Source organism: Cervus canadensis, chromosome 29, assembly GCF_019320065.1.
Source record: "Cervus canadensis isolate Bull #8, Minnesota chromosome 29, ASM1932006v1, whole genome shotgun sequence".
NCBI classification, from domain to species: Eukaryota; Metazoa; Chordata; class Mammalia; order Artiodactyla; family Cervidae; genus Cervus; species Cervus canadensis.
In genome coordinates, this window is record NC_057414.1 from 47,824,604 (window position 1) to 47,851,646 (window position 27,043).

At 57.7% G+C, this 27,043-nt stretch overlaps 1 protein-coding gene across 1 annotated transcript; it reads left to right on the forward strand.

Moving 5' to 3' along the window:
• The first annotated feature begins 270 nt into the window (after positions 1-270).
• Positions 271-8,507, forward strand: FGF3 (fibroblast growth factor 3). Its single transcript, XM_043452341.1, has 3 exons — positions 271-962; positions 3,191-3,294; positions 7,539-8,507. Exons 1-3 carry the CDS (start codon positions 743-745, stop codon positions 7,914-7,916), a joined length of 702 nt encoding a protein of 233 aa, XP_043308276.1. The 5' UTR covers positions 271-742; the 3' UTR covers positions 7,917-8,507.
• Positions 8,508-27,043: the final 18,536 nt, after the last annotated feature.

The window sequence follows — 27,043 nt, forward strand, 5'->3', positions numbered from 1 at the left end:
GCGCGCAGGGCCCGCCCCTCCGCGGTGCTCCGCGGGCCCCCTTCATTATGCGCTGCCTTTAATGGGCGTTTGTCAGCGCGACTGCCCCGCGAGTTGTATTCGCGGACATCAGTCATCGGCGGCGTTCCCATTGTGCCAGGGGATTGACGGGGGGCGGGAGGGGGCGACAGGGCCTGGGGCGGCCGCCTCGAGGCCTCGGTCTATAATTTTCGGAGGCATAATTGGTCTGGGGGAGGGGCGGGGGAGGGGGCGGGGAAGGGACCTTTCAGAACCGGGAGGGCGCACGGGCTCGGGGCGCGCGGCGGAGCAGAGCCACGGCTCGACGGCGGCACGCGGGGGGCGAGCGAGCGCGGGGGGCGCCCGACCCGGACGCCGCGCCCTGCCCCGGCTCTCCACCCCGCCCGGCCTCCCGCCCCTCGCGCGCCTCCCGCGCCTCCGCTTGGGGACCGCATCGGCCTTTTGTTGCCGAACCGTCTTTTCTTTCAGCTCTTTGCGCAGCAACGGAAATCTCACCCGTTTCGGGGTGAAAATTAAAGGATCTCTCTCTGTGTGTCTCCCTCTCCCTCCCTCGCACCCACCGCTCCCCTCCCCTCCCCTCCCCTCCCCCGCTCCGCGGAGCCGGAGTCGGCACCGCCAGGCGCCGGAGCGGGCTCCGAGCGCCTCGCCTCGGCTCGGCTCGCTGTCCTTCCATGGGCGCCGCGCTCGCCTGCAGCCGCCGCCGCGGGGCGGGCGCGATGCCACGATGGACCTGATCTGGCTGCTGCTGCTCAGCCTGCTGGAGCCCGGCTGGCCGGCCGCGGGCCCCGGGGCGCGGCCGCGGCGGGATGCGGGCGGCCGCGGCGGCGTCTACGAGCACCTTGGCGGGGCGCCCAGGCGCCGCAAGCTCTACTGCGCCACCAAATACCACCTCCAGCTGCATCCGAGCGGCCGCGTCAACGGCAGCCTAGAGAACAGCGCCTACAGTGAGTGTCCGGCACCCCCGGAAGGAGCGGTGCCCACGCGGGGGCTGGCGAGGCGAGGGTGCCCGCCCGGGGACGCGGACCACCGCTGCGGCCAGAGGGAGACCGCCGAGGTCCCCTGGGCTCCCCCAACGTCTGGGAGCTGAAGAGAGGGGAGCTGGGGTGGTTGGGGGGGGGAGCGGGTCACGTCCGAAGAGGCCCAGGCTGGTCGCTGCCCCCCGCGCCCCGCCGCCCGCTGGTCCGAGGAGGTGTGAGGAAGACCGTCCGGGGGCTCCCCGCTAGGTTGGGTTTGGTGGTCCTGACAAATCTGAGCCCTTTGAGTTTTTCGGAGAAAAGGCCCTGGACAAGGCATTTATCGTCCTCTTTATTATTTCGACCCCTTCTCCTCTTGCCGATCTCGGGGCGCTCCGCCATCCCGTCCGCCCTCCCGGCTCGCGGCCGCCCAGGGGGCCGCCCGGCGCGCAGCCTCCGCGCGGAAAAAGCTCGCCGGGCAGAGCGGGGCTCCTGGGACTCCCGGCAGGCGACCGCAAGGATAGAGAATCCTGTCCCCAGACCGGGATGCCCAGCCCTCTCGCCTCTGCCCTCGGCCGCAGAGCGACCGGCGGGATGAGCTCCCGGGTCGCCGGGTGGGGGGCCACGGGATGCGGCTCAGGAGCACGCAGGGACGTCCACCTGGTGCTGGGGGCGCGGGCACACTGTCAGCCCGCCCCGCAGCCAGAACCCGCACCCGGACTGCGCTTGAACCGGAGTCCCGCCAGGTCCCAAGGTTTGGCTCCTCCGGCCACGGGGACCCGGGCTCGTGCGGCGTCCTTTCTCGAGGAGGAGCGCAGGGCCGTGGGGACTCGACGCGGCTCCGCTCGGTGAGGAGCTTGAGACCCAAGCTCGGGGCCGGGCAAGAGCTCAGTGGGCGGGGTGTGTGGCCAGAGAATCGGGGTCCTCCGCTGCGCCCCGCGATCTGCTCCTCCTCCCCGACCCGGGCGCAGGAAAGGGCGCGGTGTATTCCAGAGGCGGCCGGAAAACTCTGCTTCCTCCAGGAAAGCCGCGGTCCGGTGAAGGCATCTTCGGAAGACGCCTCCGGAGCCGCGCGGTGGAAGCCAAATGTTACCAGGGCGTCCACTGCGCGCGGGACAGGACTGCGAAAGCCCTTGCGCCCGCCTGGTAGCGATTCTTCGGTTCTGTCCAAATCCAGTCTCCCCTCCCACTCCCGGGAGTCGCAGAGCATCCAAACTCTTGAGGCACCAAGGCGGGCAGCCCAGAGCCGAGCTGGTCCCACATCCAGACGCGGGTGCTTTGGCTGGCGCGACGGGGCGGGGCGGGGGGAATCCGCCCAGCCTGCGCCCCAGAGAGCCCAGAGGCCGGCATCCTGTGCCCCCTGGGACCCCGCACGCTCCGGGCAAGGCTCTGGCGGCCAGCGGCCTGGCCCTGTGATCACTGACATGTGCCAGGGGCCGGACGCTGAGAGAGGGAGAGGCACCCCCTGGAGAGGGCACCAGCTGTTACCCCAGGGACACCGTGGCCCCACGTGGGGCTTTGTTGCAGGCTCCCCAGTGGGAAAAAAAGTGCCCTCAGTCCTAACGGAAGGCGTTAGGGGAGATTTAAACTTTCTTCCTTTGGGTGGGGAGTGGGTGAATGCAGGTGGCTTCCCTTTGTGAGCTCCCTGCCAACACCCTACAGGCTCGAGACAATTATCTCCCACCCACGTCCCCTTCCAGTGGGTTTGGGTGGCAGCCTCAGTTCACTGGTAGATCCCGTTATCAATTCTCCTTGCCAAGGGCCCAGCTCCCCCTCCCAGTCCCCCGGGGCACTCCAGTGGGCTCAGACACAGCCATGTTCAAGAGGTTTGAATCCCAGTTCAGATACCTGTGTGCCATCTTGGGCAAGTCCCTCTGGCCCGCAGTCTCAGCTGGCGCGTCTGGCCAGCCCATCATGAAACTAGCTCACAAGTGCTGGAGAGGCTCCAGGGGGCTCCCGTCCAGCGCGGGGAAGTACTGGTTTCCTTCCCTCCCGGGTCTGCCTTCTTGCAGACGCCTCCCCTGGTGTTCCCCGTGCGGCACCTCCCACCCAGGGGTTTCTCCCTCTCCCGAACGTCCAAAGTCACCCCCTTTCAGTGCGGGTTGTCCTCAGCACCCCCATCCCCTCCCCGAGCTGGCGCAGGGAATCGGGGTGTTCAGCCCTCCCTGCCGGGCTCTGTGGGAAGCAGAGGGAGTGACGGGCTGTCCGACCCCTCACAGGCATCCTGGAGATAACGGCGGTGGAGGTGGGCGTTGTGGCCATCAAGGGGCTCTTCTCCGGGCGGTACCTGGCCATGAACAAGAGGGGACGGCTCTACGCTTCGGTGAGTCCAGGGGCTCGTGTTGGGGGCGGGGCACAAATGGAGCAGCTGGCTCCCCTGGACATCACATCAGAGGACATACAGGGACACGGGCAGCGTAATGCTCTGTCTGGGGACATGCCGGGATCAGCACCCCAGGTCCCACGGCTCCCTGCCCGGCACTCTTCTGCCCGAGTCTGCTTAGAGGCGGCTGCCAGCTGACGGGGTAGAGATATCTTATGTTCTCCAGTGCTGTGCGGTGAGAGAACGCTTCCCCAGGCATTCTGTGGTCACCTTCAAGGTAGCTGAGAGGAGAGGAGAGGTTGTGCCCCAAGTTTCTACCAAGATAAACGGACCCTAGTGAGCCTGGGGATGAAGCAAGGGTGTCCAGGAGGCAAAAGGTCTTCTGTGGGCTCACCCAGACAGAGCTCTCCTGGGGGTGGAGTGAGGAAGAGGACGGAAAGGCAAGAGCTGTGAGTCGGTAGGAGGGAACCAAGAGGAAGGGAGACGGGGCCTATGTCCCAGGCACATAGGTTTGGAGCCCAGCCTTTGTACCATCTGGGTCTCTACAGAACAAGGGGTCTCGTGACTGTGGGCGTTGGTGGTGTCCATCCCCCAGGGGCGGGTCATACATGGAGTAAAATACATGTACTAGGAAGTTTCCTAGCTCCAACTAGTCATTACATGCAATTCAGCTGATGCTCCCTGGGCAGTGAGAGGCTTCCCACCCACCACCCGTCACCTAGACGACGCAGGCGAGGACCGTTTCCTCCGTTCGGTTGCGTTTGCAGGGGAAACACAGACATTTCCCCGCCTGTCTGAAGTCAGGCAAAGCACCGTCGAGAACTGCAGGGAAGTCCTCCTTTAAGCGGTTTTTTCCATCACAGATTTTTCACGGTTTGGCTAAAGGAAATGCAGAAGTAGGAAGATACCCATTTGCTCTCTGTGACCCAGGGGGGTCTGTGTCTGGGAAGAGGGACCCTTGGGTGCCCAGCCTCCTTTATACGTGCTTCTAGGGTCTGTAAACACCAAGTGCGGTTTATAAACACATGCCCTTAGCCCAGGGTCTGGTCTGACTCTTTCTTGAGGAGGATGGTGGCTTTCCAGACCCCTCCAGCCCTCCCCCTTGGTGCGGAGTGAGCAAAACTGACTTTCTGTTCCTGAAATGGGCTTGGACCCCCCACAGGCACTCCCATCCCTGATGGCGAGGGGAGGCCTCGCTGGCCTGCGGAGCTTGTGCAGGTCTTACTGACCAGGGGCGGCCTTTGTTCACGCTGGGCAAGTTCACACAGGGAGGCAGGTAGGGCTGGAATCAGGAGAGGAAGCGTCTGGCCGCTGCTATCTCTCCTGTGGGAGACCCAGGCCATGACCCTGGGGGGCAGAATTACGTGTGCCCCGTGGGCCAGAGCCTCCCTGTGGCTTCCGCCTCTGAGAGCTGGCAGCGCTGGCTTCAGGGACGGAGGAGGAGAGGTTCCTGGTCCCACGCGGGTAGCCCAGCGGTCTAACTGGGTGGGGTGGGACTTGGCAGAGCTCCTGGCGTGGGAGGTCTCACTGCATTGCAGATAAGCTGGAAGGTGAGGCAGCTCAGATGCTGCTTCTGTCACCCCTTGTCCCCGTCCCGGGCGCCCCTAGTTTGCCCGTGAGTGCTGCTCCGACTGCCCTGCCTCTTGACTATCTGAGTCCCTGGTCTTTGCCATCACCTTGCTTCTCACCCTCCAGGCTAACTCATCCGCTCTGTGGGTCAGCGGCCCTTGCACCCTGAGAGCCCCCAAATCCAGTCCTGACCTCCCTTCAGAGTCGTAGTTCCCCCCAAATGTCCTGATGGCTCAGAGACCACCCTGGCAGAGGGCAGCACACCCCCAACTGAATTCAGCAGCTCCCCTGACTCCCCTGCCATAGTTGTTACCCCACCAGCCACTCACTCAAACCCAAGATCAGCTGGGAGTCGTGGCAGACAGCTGCTTCTTTCTCAGCCGCACGTTCAGCCGATCTCCAAGTCCTCAAACATACTTCCTGAAGCCCTCGCTTCAGTTTCTGCCTCCCTCCACCCAACCCCTGTGCCCGTATAACTCAGGGCCTCGTTATCTCCCAGCTGGACCATCACAGCAGTCTTGGGACCCAGCTACTGGCCTCCAGGTCTCCATCCTCCAGTCCACACCCCACTTCCCTCCCTCTAGTCTCCTTCCATTCATCTATCCGTCCATCCATCCATCCATGCACACATCCATCCACCAACACCCACCCATCCAACTCTCTTTCCTTCCACCCACCTGGCATTCATTCCTTCATCCCTCAGGGTCCTGGGCACTTACCACATGTCACAGTCTGTGCTAGGTGCCTGATCAGTGATCTCCCTAAACTGCAAACCCACTCACATGATGGCCTCCAGGAACGCCCCATCACCCCCAGATTATCCCCCAGATTCCTTAGCTCAGCTCACAGTGGAGCAGCCCAGACCATCTTCTGCCTCCTCCTCCCACTGTCACTTCACGGCTCCCGTCCCCACTCAGGCTCTGGACCCCTTGACTTCTCCAGAACAAGCCCTGCTGCTCCCAGCCCCGACCGCATGCTTTCCCTGCCCCCCCGACCCCTCCTGCCCTCACGGGAACATGCCCTCCTGCTGCCTCCTGCTGCCTCCTGCCCCCACGGGAACACGCCCTCCTACCCCCTCCTGCCCCCACGGGAACACGCCCTCCTGCCCCCTCCTGCCCCCTCCGGCCCCCACGGGAACACACCCTCCTGCCCCCTCCTGCTGCCTCCTGCCCCCACGGGAACACGCCCTCCTGCCCCCTCCTGCCCCCTCCTGCCCCCTCCTGCCCCCTCCTGCCCCCATGGGAACACGCCCTCCTGCCCCCTCCTGCCCCCTCCGGCCCCACGGGAACACGCCCTCCCCACTGGGAAGGTGCCTGCATCTCTGTCTGGTCCCCACCTCTGTCCAGCCCTGGCTGACTTTTCTGGAGCAGTGCCAGGAGCTGGCAAAGCTGAGAAGGATGAGCAGCCTCCCCGAGGATGAGGGTGATGGCAAGGAGTAGAATCTGAGCAGCTGGAGCCCGGGGTGGGGGTGGCTCTGGGGAGGGCCCCTGGGGAGGAGATTCTGGAGAGGAACCACAGGGGCCGGATAGGCACCACGAGCTGCCGTCCTGGTGCGGCTCCGCCCCTTAACCGTAGCCTCGCCCCATCCAGGAGCCCCCTCAAGGTGCAAACAATGTTCCGCCCCCAAGAAGCCCTCCCGTAGGGCCTGAGCCCCTTGCTCTTGAGGTTCACAGCACTGTGTCCTTCTCCAGGACAGAGGGGCCTGGGAGGAGAGCTGGTTTAGCTGCTGTGTTTTTCGCAGACACTTACTGTGAGCGGGGCCGGGTGGGGTGTGCAGGTGTAAGATGCTGAAGCAGTGTGTCCAGCCAGGGGGTGGGGCGGGTCTGCCTGAGCCCACCCACCCACCCCAGAGGGCCCCACGGTGGGCACAGGCCACAGGGGCATCAGATCTCTCCGTGATTTGGGGTCTGGCACCCATCCGGACCTCAGTTTCCCCCTCTGTAATATCTGGGGGAGTGGCGTCCAAATGCAGACCCAAAGAGCCCCAAGCATCCACCGAGGGGCTTCAGAGCAGAGAGGAGGGGCTGCGGGTATGGGGGAGGCCCTCCCCCTGACACGCTCCAGCCTTGCCTCTGGGCTCCCGAGCCACCAGAGAGATAGATGGCTGGCGCTTCCCATCTTGCTTCCTGAGGTCCTCGGGGATCCTAAGCTGCCCCGTCCGTAGGTCTGGCCCTGAACAGCCTGTGACCCCCGAGAATGGGGCTGCGGTCCACTGGGCCACCTGCATCCTTCCCCCCTCTGCCGATGGAGAGGGGCCCTGAAGGTCTCCCGTCTCATGGTCAGTCCCCGGAGAAAAGGCCAGTCCTCCTGGCCAGTTTCCCCTGTGCCCCAGCCCTGCCCTGTGGCACAGTGTGGGGAGGGAAACAGCGGGGGCGGGGAGAGGCTTGGCATGTCTGTCCACCTACAGCTGGGACGAGAGCCTAGGCTGGCGTAAGACGTACCTGCCCCTTGCCCAGCCCCCCAACCGGAGACACGCCACAGAAGCCGGCGGGGGACCCTGACAAAAGCTCCTTCCATTCTGCGTTTGTCCGTCCAGACCCGGGGGCGGGACCCACCGCCCCCCACCCCGCCCCCCCAGCCCCCGCAGGCCGCCCAGACCCGGGCCCAGGGCTCCCCTCCCCGCCTGCGTCCCCGGGGGCTCTGTGCGCTGACCCTGGCCCCCGTCCGCCCCGCAGGAGAGCTACAACGCCGAGTGCGAGTTCGTGGAGCGCATCCACGAGCTGGGCTACAACACCTACGCCTCCCGGCTGTACCGCACGGCGCCCGGCGGCCGCGGGGCCCGGCGCCAGCCCAGCGCCGAGAGACTGTGGTACGTGTCGGTGAACGGCAAGGGCCGGCCCCGCCGCGGCTTCAAGACGCGCCGCACGCAGAAGTCCTCGCTCTTCCTGCCCCGCGTGCTGGACCGCAAGGATCACGAGATGGTGCGGGTGCTCCTGGGCGCGGCCGGGCAGCGCGGCGGCCAGGCCGGGCCTCCCGCCCCCGGCAGGGCCGCTTCCACGCGGCAGCGGCGGCGGAGGCGGCAGAGGCCGCGGGACCGGGGAGGCCGAGCTTAGCCCCCGCCCCGGGGAGGGAGCGGAGGCCGTGAGTGTGCCCGGCCGGCGGCTGGGCTCTGAGCTCAGGCTGCCAGGACCCGGTGCAGACCCTACGACGGTGCCTGGAGTCCCCGCCGTCCGAGCCGACCCCGGGGCGTGCAGGGCTCCACCCCTGACTTCCCTGCGCTAGCCCTTCCCACCTGGCAGCCGGCTGCTCGGCCCAGGCCGACGGAACACACCCCCAACCCTTCCTGCTTCTCTCAGACAGCCATCACGTCATCGCAGCAAGGAGCCCCGTCCCGGCTTGGAGGGGGCTGCTGTGAACAGGAGGCTTGTAGGTTTGCCTAGGCGGGGAGCGCGCTTGCCCACACCGGGAGGATCCGCCCGAGCAAGGGGTCCCGGCTGTTGGAGGCGCTGTGGGACGATGGGGTGGAGCCTGTGTGATCAAAATGTTATTCTACGTTGTTATTTAATAGATGAGGATGCAGCCTGCGGACAAACTTGAAAGTTTTACTTGAACGAATTTGCTTGTGAGGATGGTGGAGTCTGTGCCAAATTGATGTCTTAAGATGTAAGATTGTATTCTGAGAAACTGGGCTAAAGACGCATTTCAATTCCCTGGTTTTGAAAGTTACTATTTTTTTTAAACCACTAGATGTTTGGATGGGAAGAAGAGACTAATGCGTCTGTGTGTGTGTGTGTTTGTGAATTCCCCTGAGTGTCTGCATGTGTGTGGGGGGGTATGTGTGTTTCCCAGGTGGCCCAGCGGTGAAGAATCTGCCTGCAATGCAGTATACGCAGGTTCGATCCTTGGGCCAGGAAGATCCTCTGGAGGAGGGCATGGCAGCCCACTCCAGTGTTCTTGCCTGGAGAATCCCCTGGAGAGAGGAACCTGGAGGCTACAGTCCATCGGGCCGCACAGGGTCGGACACGACGGAACGGACTTAGCACACAGCACGTGTGGGTGTGTTCCTGTGTTTATGTGTGAGTGAATCTACGTAAGTGTGTGGTTGTGTGTTCCTGGTTGTGCATAGGTGTGCACACGTGTGGAGAAAGAGAAAGAAAGAGATTGACTTTGTGTAGATATTCTCCAGACTCCCTCCATCTTGAAGCTGTGTGCTTCTCCGTGGAATGTTTTGAGCACCTGGGCTGCAGGCCGCCTAGAGCCATTCCAGAACTCCTTCGTTCCCCCAACCTGCCACCAAGGCCTTGGGCGTTCCTACGTTTGCTGAGAAATCGAGGCTAGAGAGGTGACATGGTTTGTTGCAGTCCTTCTTGGTGGCTCAGATGGTAAAGAATCTTCCTGCGAGGCGGGAGACCTGAGTTCGATCCCTGGGTCGGGAAGATCCCCTGGAGAAGGGCATGGCAGCCCACTCCACTACTCTTGCCTGGAGAATCCCATGGACAGAGGAGACTGGTAGACTACCGTCCACGGGGTCTCAAAGAGTCGACACGACTGAGCGGCCCACACTCTACTTACAGCCTGTAGCTGGTGGACCGCCGCCATCCCCGCCCGCTGCCCACATCTGCTCCTCCAACAACAGCGACGGGCGGGTCCCCTGGGGCAGGCCCAGGTGCGAGCCAGGGGCAGGGCAGCCCTCCCGGCTTCGGCCGGCTGAGGGTGTGGCCTGAGCCCTAGAGGACCTCAGTGCTGTTCCTGCTGGCGTCACTCACATGCACCAAACGTGCCGAGGGGCGGCCTCAGCACCAACATGTGTGCGACGACGGGGGGCAGTCTCGGCCAAGAGCTGCTGGGCGTGAAGACAAGGAGCCGGCTCCCGGCCACTGCCCCCCTCAGCAAGGCGGACTTGCTTGTCTCCCCCTGACCGACTGCCCCTGCGGGAAGGAACATTCTCTGGGCATCAGTTCATGCTGGGCTATCCCCTTGAGTTTTGTCATTCATCTGGAGTGAGATGGAGCAGGGGTTACCTTCGCTCCCATTTTGCAGATGAGGAAACTGAGGCCCAGCGGGTGAACGGGTCCCTGCATGTCATGAGGCGGGTGCAGCCTCGTCTCCACCCCAGTGCTACTCCATTAGCAGACAGGCCCTGAAGATGGTGGAGGGAGATGTTTGGGAGTCTTGGTTAATATTGAAAACAGGTTAGACAAGAGAACATGTGTTTTCTGTAATTGACGGGCTATGGAGGTATGGCACTTCTCCACGGGACGCACACCCATCTGTTGAAGTCCTGCCCCGTGCCCACCCGGGGCCTCAGAACGTGGCCACATGTCGCTGCAGATGTGATCAAGTTAGGGTGAGGCTGTCTGGAGCCGGACACACTCTGCCCCAGGGTGACTGGGTCCTTGTAAGGAGGGGGATGACGAGGGCAGACCTGGGCTCAAGGTCGATGCTGGGGGAGGGTGACCGTGATGCTTCTGTACTGCAGACATCACCGAACGGCACCAGGAGTGAGGGGAGAAACTGGACCAGACCCCCCATGCACACAGCCCGCCCTGCCCACACCTTAGACATCCGGCCCCCAGAACTGGGAGAACACACGTCTCTGTCATTATAGCCGTCAGCTGTCTGGAACTTTGTCATAGCCGCCCGAGCAAGCTCGTGCAGGGGGCAAGGGGCCCGGCTGCGTTGCCCCTCAGGTGGTCCCCAAAGGGAGAGGGACCCTGTTTCTGTTGAATGAGGGGGAAGCGCAGAAAGTCCACAGGCTGAAAGTGTGGGCTCCTGGGAGGATTCCGAGGACGTCACTCTGCAGGGTCCACCGAGCTGCCCACACCAGGCTCATCTAACGTGGGCCGTGGGGGCGCCTTGGGGTGCCAAGGAGGGGCCACGGGATTTCCAAAGTGCCCACCCCTTTCTGCTTTTGAACCGCAGACACTGCTTCCAAACCAGCTTTTTGGTTTTTGAGCAATGCAAATGGATCCCAAAGGGAACAAGCATTTCATGTCAGTTTAAAAACACTTCAGTAAACACAGCCTGGCATGCTGCAGTCCATGGGGTCGCAAAGAGTCGGACACGACTGAGCAACTGAACTAAGTAAGTAAGTAAATGAAATTAAAAGATGCTTGCTCCTTGGAAGAAAAGCTATGACAAACCTAGACAGCATATTAAAAAGCAGAGATATCACTTTGTCGGCAAAGGTCCATCTAGTCAAAGATATGGTTTTTCCAGTAGTCATATATGGATGTGAGAGTTGGACCATAAAGAAAGCTGAGTGCCGAAGAATTGATGCTTTTGAACTGTGGTGCTGGAGAAGATTTTTGAGAATCCCTTGGACTGCAAGGAGATCAAACCAGTCAATCCTAAAGGAAATCAACCTTGAGTGTTCATTAGAAGGACTGATGCTGAAGCTGAAACTCCTATACTTTGGCCACCTGATGCAAAGAATTAACTCATCAGAAAAGACCCTGATGCTGGGAAAGATTGAAGGCAGCAAGAGAAGGGGGCAACACGGGATGAGATGGTTGGATGGCATCATTGACTCAATGAACATGAGTTTGAGCAAATTCTGGGAGACGGTGAAGGACAGGGGAGCCTGTCCAAGTCAAACTTGCTTCTCCATGGAGCAGAAACAAGGGAAGCCAGAGACTAGTGCCATAATCCGCGGGGCTGCAGAGAGTCAGACACGACTGAGCAAGTGAACAATGACGAAGTACTTGCAGTGGAATCTACCCTTTGCCCCCACGTCACTAAGAACCGCTGTGTCCCCCGGACTTTGGGAAAATGGCCTTAGGCTCCGGAGCGGTCTGGGAGGTGGGGGGAGGGGCTCACCTGTGTGGCCAGAGCCGCAGCCACGCCCACCTCGCTGGCAAGGATGCCGAGGTGTGCCTTGCACATGGCACCCCGCACCTGGAGGGGGGCTGAGGGCCGGCCAGGTGTGGTCCCTGCAGAGGGAGGGTCTTTCAGGTGCCAGGGCTCCAGGGCCCAAGTCAGGTGCATGAGGAAGTTGGTTCTGCCTCTGCTCCCATCGGCCTCCCCTGACCTGGCCCCTGGGAGGCCGGAGGATCCTCCTGGGGTCGCTAGGGATCGAGGCCCACCCACCTCAGAGCCACTGGCCGCCCTGGCCTCTCTTTGTCCGACTGGCCTGTTTGCAGGACACGGAAGCTGGCATGGGTCAGCCCTGAGTGACGCTCTGGCCGGGCACCCCTGGGGACACGCCTGCGGACATCCCCGTCCACACCCCGCCCAGGGCTTCATTCCTCCTTCCACCTCCTCACACTCAGGAGGCCCCAGCCCTCTGAACCCCCCTTCAGGTCCTGTGTCTTTGCTGTCTTCCCTCCTTCGTGAGATGTCAAGTCCCCAGAGGGCCCTCCTGGGCGAGGGGCTGTGGGCTGCATGCAGGAAGACGCAGGAGCTGGCAGGAGCCCCCAAAAAGGAAACGGGGATGAGGGTGGAGCCCGGTGACCCTGGCACCCCAGACTGCCCTGCTTTGACCTGGAGCTGCAGAGGCTGGAGACTAGGTCCCCCGAGAGTTCATGCCATCTGAGGTGGGACAGGGCAGGAGTTGGGGGGCGGGGGGAGAGATTGGAGGGCATGGGGCAGGCCTGTGCCGTCAGAGGGACCTGGGGCTTTGAGTCAAATCACCTGCAGGAGCAGGAGCCTGAATCGCGGTAGATGCTGTGGAAGACAGGACGATGGTTCCTTGAAAAAGGAGGCAAGAGGGGACTTCCCAATGGCTAAGACTCTGAGCTCCCAATGCAAGGGGGCCTGGGTTCCATCCTTGATCAGGGAACTAGATACCACATGCGGCAACTAAGACCCAGAGCAGCCAAAATAAATAAGTACAAATTAAAAATGAAAAAAAGTGAGGCACAGAATAGACACGTGGTCCAGTAGCCCCGTGTCTGGGTACAGGCCGAAAGGAGAGAGAGCAGGACTCTGATGGGTATTCGCCACACCCCTCTGCCCGGCAAGGTTAAACACAGCTATCAAAAGGTAGAAGGAGCCCACGTGTCCTTCAATGGATGAATGGATGAGTGAAATGCCGCCCAACTGTGCGGTGGAATATTCCTCAGCCTTGAAGAAGGTGGACATTGACTCAGGCCACGATGTGGATGAACCTGGAGGACATGACGCTCAGTGAATGAAGCTGGACACAGAGGGGCGATTCCTGCCTGAGGCCGCCTACATCGTGCAGGTGTAGTTAAATCCGTAGAGACAGGAGGTGGGATGGCGGGGGCCAGGGGTGAGGGGAGGGGCAGGGGCAGTTCGTGGCTCATGAGGACAGAGTCTCGATTTGGGACGAGGAAAAAGTACCAAAAACAGACAGTGATGACGGAGACACACACTGGTGAACGTGCGCTGCGAAACTGTACGCCTAAAAGTGGATCGACGGGCTCTCGGCCCTGATGGCACCGTCTGAGAAAGCTCCCGCCGTGAGAGTGAGGTGGAGAGACAAGGAGCACAGGCTGAAGCACAAAATAGGAAGGGCGACGGGGGAGCCCCCGGGCAGTCCGGCCGTTAGGACTTCGCCTTCCAGTGCAGGGGCTGTGGATTCGATCCCTGGTTGGAGAGCTGAAATCCCGCCTGCGTTGTGGCCAAAAGATCGAAACATTAAATAGGAGCAGCATTGCAACAAATTCAGTAAAGACTTTAAAAATGGTCTCAACTTAAAAAAAGAAAAACAAGCAAACTTAAAAAAAAAGGTGAGGCAGAGGTCCAAGCCAACTTGTTGCCCCATGGAGCAGAAACAAGGGAAGCCAGAGACCGGAGACCCTGGAACAAATCATTGGACAGCAGGCCTCCTGTCTAAACTTATCTCAGTGGATCTAGAACAGTTATGGCGATTCTTATCGCTTCAACCACCTTTGAGAGACCCACCTTGCTCATATCAACACGGTCCCTGTTGGTCCTTTGCCCTGGACCTGTGACACTCTGGACTTGTTTGATTCTCAGTTGTGGCTGAATGTAACACGTGTACAATAAATCATTTCTTTTGCTGTCTTAGCTGAAAAACAAGTGGATAAATGATAAAAGACCATCAAAAGTAGCTGTAAGGCTCTGGTTGCAGGACCTGTGGCACTGGTCTTACTGTCTTCCCCACCAGAAGTAGGTATTGAGAAGAGTGTCAGAGATGTTCAATAAACAGTGCTGAAAAGATTGAGGGAATAAAGACTCTTTAGGATCTGGCCAGCTGGTCATGCCTGCCTTCCCAGAGCTCATATAAGGGAGAGGCAGCTGGCTGACCTTGGGCTCTGAGCCACTTTGCTTAGCTCGGTCCACTCCCTGCCTGAATGAAGCCAGCAGACCGAGGACTCATTGCTGGCCCCTGAGCCCTGGCCCTGTGATCCCACTCTGCCTCCGATGGGCAAGGCAGGACAGGCGCTGGGTGACCAAGCTTCAGCTGCTGGCAGTGGGCCTTTGAACCTCACGGCAGGTTCAAAGGGGGTTGAAGGGCTCTGAAAGGTGAAGAAGTGGGTTTGTAATTCGCGCCCAGCCATTGGAGGGTGACCCTGCCTGGGCCGCCTTCCACGGCAGAGTCAGATACAGCCCTGAAGCTGACCCACAGCCCCCTCGGCTGCAGTAGCTGGAATGTCCAGGCCGCCACACTTGTGCCTGAGTGGTCTTGGCGGGGGGCGTGTCCATCCCTCAGAATGGGGTTTGGGAGACGGGCTTCTAGGTTGGGAGAGAGACGGCACAGGTGCTGGATTCAGATCCACCAGTTCAAACACGACCTCGGCCATGTCTGTGGTCTCACGGCCAGCCGTGAGAGCCCAGGATCAGCTATGCCTCCCCCTCCCAACCTCAATCTTCACATCTGTCAAGTGGGCTCCCACAGTGACCCTCCAGATCCACTGAGGAGACACAGACGGCAACCGGTCTATAAAAAGAGCTGCACAGCCATGAACGGGTGGGGGAGAGGGCCAGGCATTGCACTTTTCAGTCAGATCTGGGAGACCCACCAAGAACAGAGTGAGTCTCCCCAAGGGGCTTGCTATGTGGTACCCTCCTCTAACGGGCTCAACAGTGAGGAGTGAAAGGAGAGCTTCATGGGGCAACACACAGTACTGATAGCAATGCAGGAATTCCTGAGAAACTCTATGCGTTGGGCAGGCTATTCATCCATTCATCTACTGATCCATCTCTCCATCTATCCAAAAACCCCTCCATCCATCCATTAATCTACCATCATCCATTCATCTTTCCATCCATCCATCTACCCATCCATCCATCTATCCACCCGTCCACCCAGTTATCTCCTTATTCATCCATTCATCTCTCTATCCATCCATTCATTTATCTACCTATCATCCATTCACCTTTCCATCCATTCACCCATCCATCCATCCTTCCATCCATCATCCATCCATCCATCCATTTATCTACTTATTCACCCATTCATCTCTCCATCCACCCACCCATCCATCCATTTATCTACCTATTCATCCATCATCCATCCATCCATCCATCCATTTATCTACCTATCATCCATTCATCTTTCCATCCATCCTTCCATCCATTTATCTACCTATTCATCCATCATCCATCCATCCATCCATTTATCTACTTATTCATCCATTCATCTCTCCATCTACCCAAACATCCATTCATCCATCTACTCAGTTACCATCCATCCACTGAGTTTACAGCAGTCAAATGCCAGGCCCTTCACACAGGTATAACAGCTTCTGCTTGTCCATCAGTAGCTTCCAGCCTCACGGGGGACAGAGGCACCACTCTAAAGGAGAGGGTTAGGGGCAGTGGCCTGGAGAAATTCAGGGAACGTGGAACGGCTCCAGTGAGGACCATGGACACCATCAGTCTGGACCCCTTTGTCGAGGGCCAGTGCCTTGTGGCTAGTCTGCCAGTATCTGGATGATTCTGTGAGAATCAGAATGTGCCAGCTTCCTTATCCCCTTTGGAGTCACCCTGGGACATGGCAAGGTGAAGGCTGAAGGGCCGGGAGCATGGAGGTGAGAGGCAGGGCCCAGGAAGGACTGGCTTCATGGCGAGGGTTGTCTAGGACCACAGGCCTTGGGGCTGGGCCAACCTGGGTCTCCATCGAGGCCCACCCACCCAGGTGCCTTGACTGATGCTCCGCTGATGGGCTGTGGGGCTGGGTATGGCTCCCTGCCTCTCTAAGCCTCAGCTTCCTCCTCTGTGAAACGGGGACAACAATGATACCGCATCACAGGGCTGTCTGGAAGATTCCCCGCAGCTTAGGAATGGAGGCTGGTGCCTGGCACGCAGCTGGCAGGGGCTCTGATGTCAGCTGTGATGTCACCACCTGACTGTGGCCCGAGGCGGAGATCGTCGTGGTGAGAATGGTTAAAATCTCCCCCTTGCTGCGCACCGACTCAAGGCCAGACCATCCCAGGCAACTCACGTGTTCTCCAAACTCACACTGTGATATCTCAGGTTGCCTGCAAACAATCCTGGGAGACAGGGGTTCGGTCTCCACCGCTCAGCAAGGAAACGACTCTCAGAGTGGATATGGAGCACAGGCACCGTGGCAGAGCTGGCCAGACTGGACGTGGGGCTCTGGAGCCTGTGGCCTCCTCCGCAGAGAACCCCCTGCCAGGCCAGCCTGCCTCCACCAAGTGAGGCAGACCTCCCAGTTCTCCCAGGGGAGTGGGGCCGCCCCTGGAGCCCCTGGAGGATACTGGCAGAATACGTGAAGGGGAGGAGCCTGCAGGGGAAACCTGCCCACCTGTTTGATTCTTAAGACTGGGTTCCTTTTTCCTTAGAAGACATTAAAGAATGACCTTCCTGTCTCCACAAACTCTTCCCATGCAAGCTCAAATTCTTGTCTCAGGAGAGTAGACTGAACATCCAAGCATGCAACAGGCATTCATGATTTTTGGAAAAAGGTCATCTCTTCACCAGGCTGCTCTTCTAGCTCCTCCCTCTCTCCCACCTCCTCTGCTCTCTCTCCCATCCCTAACTCCAGCCCAACTGCTGCATCCATACCAGGCTCTTTCCTGCCACAGGACCCTTGCACATGTTGCCAACTGGGAATATTCTCTCGACACTGCCTCACTGACCGCTTCTTGATGTTCATTTCTCAGGGTGTTGCCTCCTTAGAGAGACTTTCTGTGACCATTCTATCCAAAATCGGGGATATTTCCCCCCATAGCGCCTTGTTATTTTTGTTCCCATAATCAGACTTAATCTGTAAGTAATTGAGAGACTTTCCTGGTGGTCCAATGGTTAAAAATCTGCCTTGCAATGCAGGAAACTCAGGTTCAATTCCTGGGGGGCGGGGGGGGAACTAAGCCCCACAATGCTGCAGGGCGACCAACCCCGCGTGCTGCAACCACTGAGCTCTACACCACAACAGGCGAGTCTGTGCACCTCGATGAAAGACCGCATGCTGCAGCTAAGACCCGACGCAGTCAGATAAGTAAATAAATATTTTTTAAAATGTGCTTCCGGCTGCAAAGCCCATGCTTTAAAAGAGAAATCTTTAAGTAACTGTACACTCTCTGCTGGCCCCCCACCCATCACCCACCCAAGGGGTTCGGCATGTGACCTATTTACCCGCCAGCATAGCGACAGTCACTCGCTGAACTTCTGGCCCACTCCCCTCAGACAAAGAAACCCAGAGCTTGTTATAGGAAGCCCCGGGGTCCACACATCGGAACCCTGACAGTGTCAGCTACATCCTCCCACCGCTTTTGCAGGTGAGAAAGTTGCTCAGAGAGGTTAAGCATTTTCCTTGAGGTCTCTTGGGCCCTGGGGCTTGTACTAGTAACCCACAGGATCCCCAAGGACAGGCAGGACACCAAGGAGTGGGCACAGTGGTGCATCCACTATGGAGAACCATCTGGCCAATCTCTACAATGTTAGAGTTACCTGTGACTCAGCAATTCTACTCCTAGGTAGGTGCCCAGAGAAATTGAAAACGTAGGTTCACAAGAAAACCTGCACACACAACAGTCAAAAAGCATGGAATTAACCCAAATGTCTATCAGCTGATGCGGAGAAAGAAAATGTGCTATAGCCATACGATGAAATAGTATTTGGCCATGAAATGGAATGATGTTCAGATAAATGCTATTAATACAACGTGAATGAATCCTGAAGACATTACCCTAAGAGAAGGAAGCCAGACACAAAAGCCCAAACACTTGGGATCCCGTTTATGTGAAATGCTCAGAATCTGCAAACCCGTGGAGAGGGAAAGCAGGCGGATGGTCACCGGGGGCTGGAGGGAGACTGGAGATTGGGTGTGGGTCTTCTTTCAGGGTGATGAGAACGTTTTGACACTGATGCGGTGATGGCGCACAACACGATACAAACCCATCGAATCATTCGCCTTAAATGGGTGAATCAGTGAATCGATATGGTTGATCGTCACGGCCAGGGCTGCAAGTCTTTCTGTGAGAGTGGGACTAATGGGGTCTCCCACCCTCTGGGCGCAGTAAGAGGACAGGGGGTGGGGGCTGAGCCATCCGGAGAGGCGGCGGGGGCACCCCTGGCTGTTGTACCACTGCCCACCAGCAGGTGGCAGTGACCTCAGCGACAAGCCCGAGGTGGGCCCAGCAGACCGAGGACCCCAGGGCCTTCCTCCCACCCATGGTGCCTCCGTCCTGCTGGGTCGCACCCTGGGTCAGGCGGTCGGGGAGAAGTCGGTCATCAGTTCAGGACTGACTCCACCTGGGAGGACGGGACCACGCCCGCCACCCCGACTTGCCTGCCCAGGATGACGCTTAGAAGGCAGAGGGCCCTTCCCAAGGCCCAAGGATCAGGCAAGGCAGGGAGCAGGCAGTGGACTGGACCCTGGGTAAGGTGTGCATCCGGTGCCTACCGGTGCTGGCTGGATGGGAGATAGTGAGCCCCCCGCCCTGCTGAGAGGGTGTTTATCTGTATAAGACGGTGGTTATGATGCTGGTGGCGATAACAGTGGGGGGTGGGGAGGAAGAGGAAGAAGAGACACAGGGATTGGGCACCTGCCCGCAGCACTTTGATCTGCATCTCAGCTCTGAGCTGGGTTCTAATTCTCTCCACGTGACGGCTGAGGAGCCGAGGCTCAGAGAAGGGAGGCTACCTGCCTAAGGTCACACAGCTTCACAGCTTCCAAGGTCGGAGCTCCCATTCAAATCCAACCACCTGGCTCCAAAACCAAGCTCAGGTTCAGTCAGTTCAGTCGCTCAGTCGTGTCCGACTCTTTGTGACCCCATGGACTGCAGCACGCCAGGCTTCCCTGTCCACCACCAACTTCTGGAGTCTGCTCAAACTCATGTCCATTGAGTTGGTGATGCCATCCAACCATCTCATCCTCTGTTGCCCCCTTCTCCTCCTACCTTCAATCTTTCCCAGCATCAGGGTCTTTTCCAATGAGTCAGCTCTTCGAATCAGGTGGCCAAAGTGTTGGAGCTTCAGCTTTAGCATCAGTCCTTCCAATGAACACCCAGGACTGATCTCCTTTAGGATGGACTGGTTGGATCTCCTTGCAGTCCAAGGGACTCTCAAGAGTCTTCTCCAACACCACAGTTCAAAAGCATCAATTCTTCAGTGCTCAGCTTTCTTTATGGTCCAACTCTCACATCCAAACATGACTACTGGAAAAACCATAGCTTTGACTAGACGGACCTTTGTTGGCAAAGTCTGTTTCTGCTTTTTAATAAGCTGTCTAGGTTAGTCATAGCTTTTCTTCTACCCATCAGCACACTGAATTCTCCCAGTGACTCTGTTAGGCTGGTGGTTATGCTCCCCATTTTACAGGAGGGGAGACTGAGGCTCAGGACTAAGGCTCCAAGTCTCTAGCGGTGAGGTGTGAACTTAGACAAAGCTGGATCTAAGAGATCACTATAACTGCTGCCCTGAACAGACAATGGCCCTGAGGGATGTGGCTGCCCCCTAACATGCTTACTTTCTTTCTCTGCAGGCTAGAGGGCAGGTTGAGAGCTGGATAAAGAAGTGCTACCTTTACCCAGGTATGTGAGTCTTGAGAAAGTCAGGGTCCTTGAAATATGGGCATCATTTTCTAGGGATGTCTTGAGCTTTCTGCTGGAAGGAGACAAGCAGGAGTGGGAGCAGTGATAACAGTTCTCCTAGAGCTCACCACACCTAGTCTGGGGCGTCCCAGGCCCCATCAACATCTGATTGGGTCCCTCCAATTCTCACAACTGCACCCCCACCTCGAGATTGCTTTTGGAACCAAATGGATTTGGATTAATAGCTCATGCTGGTTCCAATTAACCTTCCTGGGGTATCTGTTTTCTCTCTATGAGTTAGCCTTCAACTCAGCTATAAGGGTCAGAAAACTCAAGTGTACTTTAAACAAGATAAAGATGTATATCTCTCATGCAAAGGATGCCCAGGGTGATGAGTCTGCTTCATATTCACTGGGGACTCTGCTTCCTCCCATCCTTCTCCTTCATAGTCATCATATGGGTTTGACCTCATGATATAAAATAGCTGCCTGGGCTCCAGTCATCACATCCACAGTCCATACAACAGCAACAAAGAAGACAGGCAAGTCCCCACCTTCACAGGACATCTCCCAGAAGTCACAGGTAAGGTGTTGTTTACCTCCCATTGGCCAGAATACTCACTAGGTGTTGCTTTCCTTTCACTGGCCAGGCTTCAGTCATATGGCTGCTCCAAGCTACAGGGGAAGCTGGGAAATGTAGTCTTTACTCCAGGCAGTATTACTCTGGCAAAACCCCAAGTTTCTATTTCCAAGGAAAAAAGAGAGAAAGGGTATTGGGCGTCTCTGCCTCCTTAGACTGGGCACCAGGATGCCTCCACCACCTGTGTGCCTTCTGGGCCATCAAGTCCTTTCTCCCGTGGTGGCTTCTTCAAATGTCAGGAGCACAGGAGAACAGTGTGTGGCCATTGGGTGTCATCCCTGCTCCAAGAGCAGAGTTAAGATTTATTGCCAGGCCAGCCCGAGGCCACCTGCTGGAGGTCAGAGCCCCTGCCAGCCCCACCCGGAGCCCGGCCCCAGGAGCGTCCCTACCCAGGGCCCAAGGGGCGCTCAAGGCTTTTCCAACAGGACGCTGTGCGGCTGTCATCAGAGGCCCCTCCCTGGGCAGGGCCAAGGGCTGGTGCCCTCACCTGTCACTCCCACCCTCCCCTGGACTGGGGTCGTCTAGGGGGCTGCCAGTCAGGCCAGAATCGTCCTCAAAATCGCAGCTCCAAGCGAGTGTGGAGGCAGGGCAGGGGAGGGGCAGGGAGGGGCTGCCAGCCCCTTGGGTGAGACGTGCGCCAGTCCTAGGAGCTGACAGTTCCCGGATTCTAGAAGTTCCAGCCCCTTCCTGGGGGTGGCAGGGGTGGTGGGGGGGGACAGGTGGTAAGTCTCAGCCCCGAGTTTGGCTCCTCCTGGGCCTGAGGCTCCCAGCACCTCCCAGAGTGATGCTGGCAAGGTGGGAGCAGGGCAGGGGCCCTGTGTGACCCCTGGACTGCCCTCCGTGAGGCCGTGGTCATGGCAGCCCAGCCGGGACCTGCACGGGTTCACGGCTGGACATCAGCTCCAGTCCAGTAGCTTCTTCCTGGCAGAGAGAACCAGGTAGCCCCCCTCTCCTATGGCCAGAATGCCACCACGACTCAGGAAGGCTGGGGTGGGCTGCAGGGAGGACGGCCTTGGGCCAGGAGTGGAGGCTCTTATCCTGCCAGCCCGGCCACCCGCCACGGGAGTGCCCTGGACACATGGCTTCTCGCGTGGGCCTCATGATTGTTCTAAAAGGTAGGTACTGTTATTATCACCCCCGTCGTTTCCAGCGAGGAACAGTTCAGAGAGGTGAAGCCTTCCGCCTGAGGTCACACAGCGGTGGCTCTGCGTGGTCAGAGCACAGAACGGGCCTGAGTTCAGGTCTGACTCCACTCCTTACTCACTGCGTGGGGGGGCCGTTGTGTTACCCCCGAGCCTGCTTCTCCCTGTAAGATGAGGGTGCCCATCGTGGCCCCCCTCCCTGCCCGAGAACCTTGTAAGCCAGGCAGTTTGAGACCCCCAGGTGAGAAGGTCTGTGGGTCTCTAAGGCAGAGGGTCCCCGACGTCACTGGTCCCAGCCCCCCAGGTGATGCCCATGCCAGCCCAGGTGGGTTTCTGGAGGGCTGGCCCACCTTGAGAGTCTGGGGTCCTATAGGAGGTGCTGTTGAGGGGGATAAGGCTGGAACTGCAGTCCTGGTCAAAGAGGAGGCGACCCCTTGTCATTGGGAAAACCTCACCCCTGTCCACCCCCGGTCTCTCCTGTGTCCCCGCCAGCCTGGACGGAGCTCTGTCCCCAGCGCTGGCGCCGAGGGGTGGCCATGGCGCGGCCGCCCCCAGCAGCAGGTGGTGCTGTCTCCCCGATGGTGGGGAAGGCCCGTGTGGTCCCGTCCATGTTCCCCGCCCACTCTCGCTCCTATCCGGATACTCACTAACCCCCCGCGTGCCGGCCTGGCACGATCCTGGCGGAGAGAGGACGGAGGGCCAGTCCGGCTCTGGCTCTGAGCAGCTGATGCGGTGGAGGCCCCTATAGGATACACGAGGGGCGAATAGCTACTTTCAGACCTGCCATTTCACAAAGTCAAGCTTGGAGAGTGACGTGCTTGGGGGGACAGGAGACTCTTTGGCCAAGAAGATCTGTCTGGGGAGGTGACCTCCAAGCTGAGATCTGAGTGATTGGAAGAAGGGGGCCAGCAAGTGCAAAGGCCCTGTGGTCGGGAGAGTCCTGGCCCAGGCCCCAGGCAGCCAGGCCAGCTGAGGGGAACCAGGAGCAGGGGTGGAGGGCGGAGGTGGGGGGAGGCAGGGCGGCTGATGCCGATGCTGTGGTCTGCCTCTTGTTCTGTGTGTGGTCAGGGACTGGGTCTGGGCCCGTGGCTCTGAGCGCAGGGGCAGAGGTCCCTCTGTGCTTGTCGGAGGGTGAGAGGACCTTGCCTTGGCCCACCCTGGCAAAGAGACCCCTGCTGCTCCCCAAAGGCGACTGGTGCCCCTCCTGCAGCTGCTCAGCGACACCCCCCCACCCCAGCTTCCTGGCCGGGCCCTCCCTGGGGCCCCCCACCCGAGCTCAGGAACACCGACGTCAGTATCAGCTCTGCTCCCCGAACCCTCGGCGCCATCTGCCTGAAATCCCAGCCCCAAGCTCTCTGAACAGGAAAGCCGGAGAGCACGAGTGGGCGTCAGCCGGCTCGGTGAGGGCCGTGTCCACCGTCTCAGGGCTGCTCAGATCTCTGGGGGAACCACGGAGACCACAAGGGATAAGAGGGAGGGGACACCCACAGCACAGACACTCACAGAGCCAGGGTCAGCTCTGGCCTCCGTCCAAGACACAGACATGCACACCAAAACCCATCTCAGCTGGGCTTGGCACGTGTGCACCACCACGTGTAAAACAGCCTGTGGGAACCTGCCGCGCCGCACGTGGGGCTCAGCTCGGGGCTTGGGGCTCGGGGCTGACCTGGGGGGCGGGACGGGGGAGTGGGCGGGAGGGCCAAGCGGGAAGGGCTGTGTGTGTGATTCTGGCTGACTCGCTTTGTCGTCGCAGGGCAGAAACTAGCACAGCATTGTGAAGCAACTATACCCCCAATAAATTAAAAAAAAAAACAACTCAGAACTGTCAAAGTTATCAAAACAAGGCTGCTCTGAGAAACTGTCAGGAGAAGAGCCTCAGGAGAGGGGTCAACCAGATGGGACGAGGGCTCCTGGGGCGGAAAGGGACATTAGGGAGAAGCTAATGAAATTCACTTAAAGCCTGGACATGAGTTAATAACAGTGTCAGGATCGGTTCATTAACGGGAACAAGAGCAGCGCACAAACGCGAGATGCTAATAATCGGGAGCCTGGGTGTGGGACACGCAGGAACCCTTTGCACTATCTGGGTAACTTTCCTATTAATGCAAAACAACTATAAAATTAAAAGTTATTAACAAATAAAATAAAAATCCAGTTTCATTGCTTGCCTGTCAAATTAGTAAAGACTAGCAGGGTAAAGGTCCTTATAGTCAAAGTTATGGTTTTTCTAAGGATGTTTTTATGGTTTTCTACGTGTGTTTCTATGGATATGGTTTCTCTATGGATGTGAGAGTTGGACCATAAAGAAGACCGAGTGCAAAAGAATTGATGTTTTTGAATTGCGGTGCTGGAGAAGACTCTTGAGAGTCCCTTGGACAGCAAGGAGATCAAACCAGTAAATCCTAAAGGAAACCCACCCTGAATATTCATTGGAAGCATTGATGCTGAAGCTGAAGTTTTGGCCACCTGATGCGAAGAGCCAACTCACTGGAAAAGACCCTCATGCTGGGAAAGATTGAAAGCAAAAGGAGAAGGAGGCGGCAGAGAATGAGATGGTTGGATGGTATCACTGACTCAATGGACATGAATCTGAGCAAGTTCTGGGAGACAGTGAAGGACAGAGGACCTGGCATGCTGCAGTCCACAGGGTTGCAAAGAGGTGGACGTGACTTAGCTACTGAACAGCAAGGGCAACAAGGCAGGAAAAAATAAAAGCAAAACCAACTTACCCGGAGCTGCTGAGGATGTGGTTAAATGGGCAACTTCTGACATACTGCAGTCAGAGTACATGGGAACTTCTGAGAACCGTAAAGTTCCAGCCGAAAATTCTTGACCTGAATCTAGAGAGTCTGCTTTTGAAGATCACACCTCAAATGCAGAGAAAAAAAAAGTTCATGCACAAAGATGGTCATCACAGCATTGTTGATAATAGAAAAAAAAAATGATAGCAAAGAGAGAGAAAAAAAACCACCTCAGAAACTATCTAACATCAGAAACAGAGCAGGATGGTTAACCGCTATAGAAGTCAGAAGTTTACAAAGATCATGCAACGACATGGGACAGTGGGGTACTTCTATGAAGTGAAAACAAAGGTTTTATTTGCAGGATGGTTCACAGGTTTGTCTGGCTATCCACCAAATGTATTTATTGAGGCTTGGTTGTGCTAGGCGGGCCCCCTATGCTTAGGAGGAATGAACCAGGGAGCCAGAGGTTATCACCCCCTGGGGTAAGGGTGTCAATGGACGTGATCATGCTGGACCCTGAAGCCAGGGAGGGGCTTTCCGATGTTGAGTCAATCAGCCTACCGAGAAGGGGGGGATGTGGTCTCCAGGGGAGATACAGAGGGGATGGAGTCCCATCGGGTGGGGACCGTGCAGGGAGACAAGACTTAGAGGCACAGCCAAGGCCATCGGATCTCCGTCTCGGGTGTGGAGCCGCAGGAGGTAAAGATGCAGAGACCACTCCGTGCCCAAGGAACGGATAAAGAAGATGTGGCACATAGATATACAGTGGAATACTACACGGCCATGAAAAAGAATGAAGTCTTGCCATTTGCAGCAACATGGATAGACCTAGAGATTATCATACTAAGTGAAGTACGTCAGAGAAATACCATATGATATCACTTATATGTGGAATATAAAAAAGTGATACAAATGAAATTATTTATAAAACAGAGACAGACTCACAGACCTAGAAAGCAAACTTATGGTTACCAAAGGCAAAAAGGAAGGAAGGATAAGTTAGGAGTTTGGGATTAATTTATACACACTACTCTATATAATATAAATAAACAAGGACCTACTACTGTAAAGCATGGAGCTATATTCAATATCTTGTAATGATATATCATAGGAAAGAATCAGAAAAAGAATATATATATATCTCCAATATATATGTATATCCAAATTCCTGTGATGTATACCTGAAATATCATAAATCAACTATAGTTCAATAAGTTCCAGGGGGCGCTAGTGATAAAGAACTCGCCTGCCAATGCGGGAGACACAGGAGACGCAGGTGCCATCTCTGGATCAGGAATCTTTCCTGGAGAAGGAAATGGTTGCCCACTTCAGCATCCTTGCCTGGAGAATCCCATGGACACAAGAGCCTGGAGGGCTACAGTCCATAGTCTTGCAAAGAGTCGGACATGACTGAGAGCAAGCTCAATAGTTCAATAAAAAAAAATTAAAATTAAAAAAAAAAAAAAGAGGAAACAACCAGATCAAATTGCTTCCGGAGTCAGGGCCCGGGCTCTGGCCCCATCACCCCTGCCGCATTGTGGGGGCCCACTCACCGTGACCTGCGCCCCCGGCCGGAGGAAGCGGCCCCCCCCTCAGCGCTATCAGGGCCACCATCTCACGGGCCTTTCTGCTCCTGCATTCCCGGGCAGGGTGATCAAGACGGACGGAGGCTGGGCCCCTTCGGAGTGCACGGTCACTGCTTCTGGCGTGTCCACATCTCCTGCCTGCTGGGACCACAGTGGCTCATGAGAAACCAAACATCCCAGGCTCACTGAGCCCTGGGTCCTGGGGAGAAAAGCCACGCAGTCAGGGGGCCTGGGCTGTGACTGAGGTTGGCAGGAAGCTGGTTTAGCAGGCCCGGGGCACCTGAGTTAAAGTGGAAGCTCCAGGCCCCTCTGCTGCCTTGAAGAGCAGGGTCCTTCCACCCACAAAGGCCCTTGCTGCTCTGAAAGGCACCTGTTAGTAGAGGTCAGGGCTCTTATCTTCCTCTTTCTTGCTGAATCCCTACCAGGAGGGTAGGAGGGGACTGAGGCTCAGAAACGCGGAGCGTCACACAGCAGGTAGAGCCCCACAGAGGTTTGCCATCGATATGCTTCCATCCCCTTCAGTAACCGTTGCTGAGTTTGTTCCCAAGTCGCGTGGGCCCACTGTGCTTGCTGGGACAGCTGGGAAATCGTGTGTGTATGTCTGTGTGCATGTGTGTGCATGTGTGTGTGCGTGTGTGTGTCTGTGTGCGTGTGTCTCTGTGTGCGTGTGTACATGTCTGTGTGCATGTGTATGTATCTGTGTGTGTGTGTGTGCGTGTGAGTGTCTGTGTGCATGTGTGAGCGTGTGTGTGTGTCTGTGTGTGTGTGCGTGTCTGTGTGCATGTGCATGTGTGCGTGTGTCTGTGTGTGTCTGTGTGTATTAGTCACACAGTCGTGTCTGACCCTTTTCAACAATATGGACTGTAGCCCACCAGGCTCCTCTGTCCATGGGATTCTCCAGGCAAGAATACAGGAGTGGGTTGCCATTCCCTTCTCCAGGGGTCCTTCCCAACCCGGAGATCGAACCCAGGTCTCCTGCATTGCAGGCGGATGCTTTACTGTCTGAGCCGCAGGGAAGCCCGGCTGGAAAATTTAAGGAGTGTCAAACACACGGATGGAACACAAAGGTGAAAAAAGAGCTGACAGCCCATGAGAACAAGGCTTTGTAAAGATTCAGTGAAGACAAGTTCCTCCAAAGCGGTGCTGTCAAATTAGGAGTGGGAGGGGTCCCAGGAGAGGATGAAAATCACCAGTATTCACGA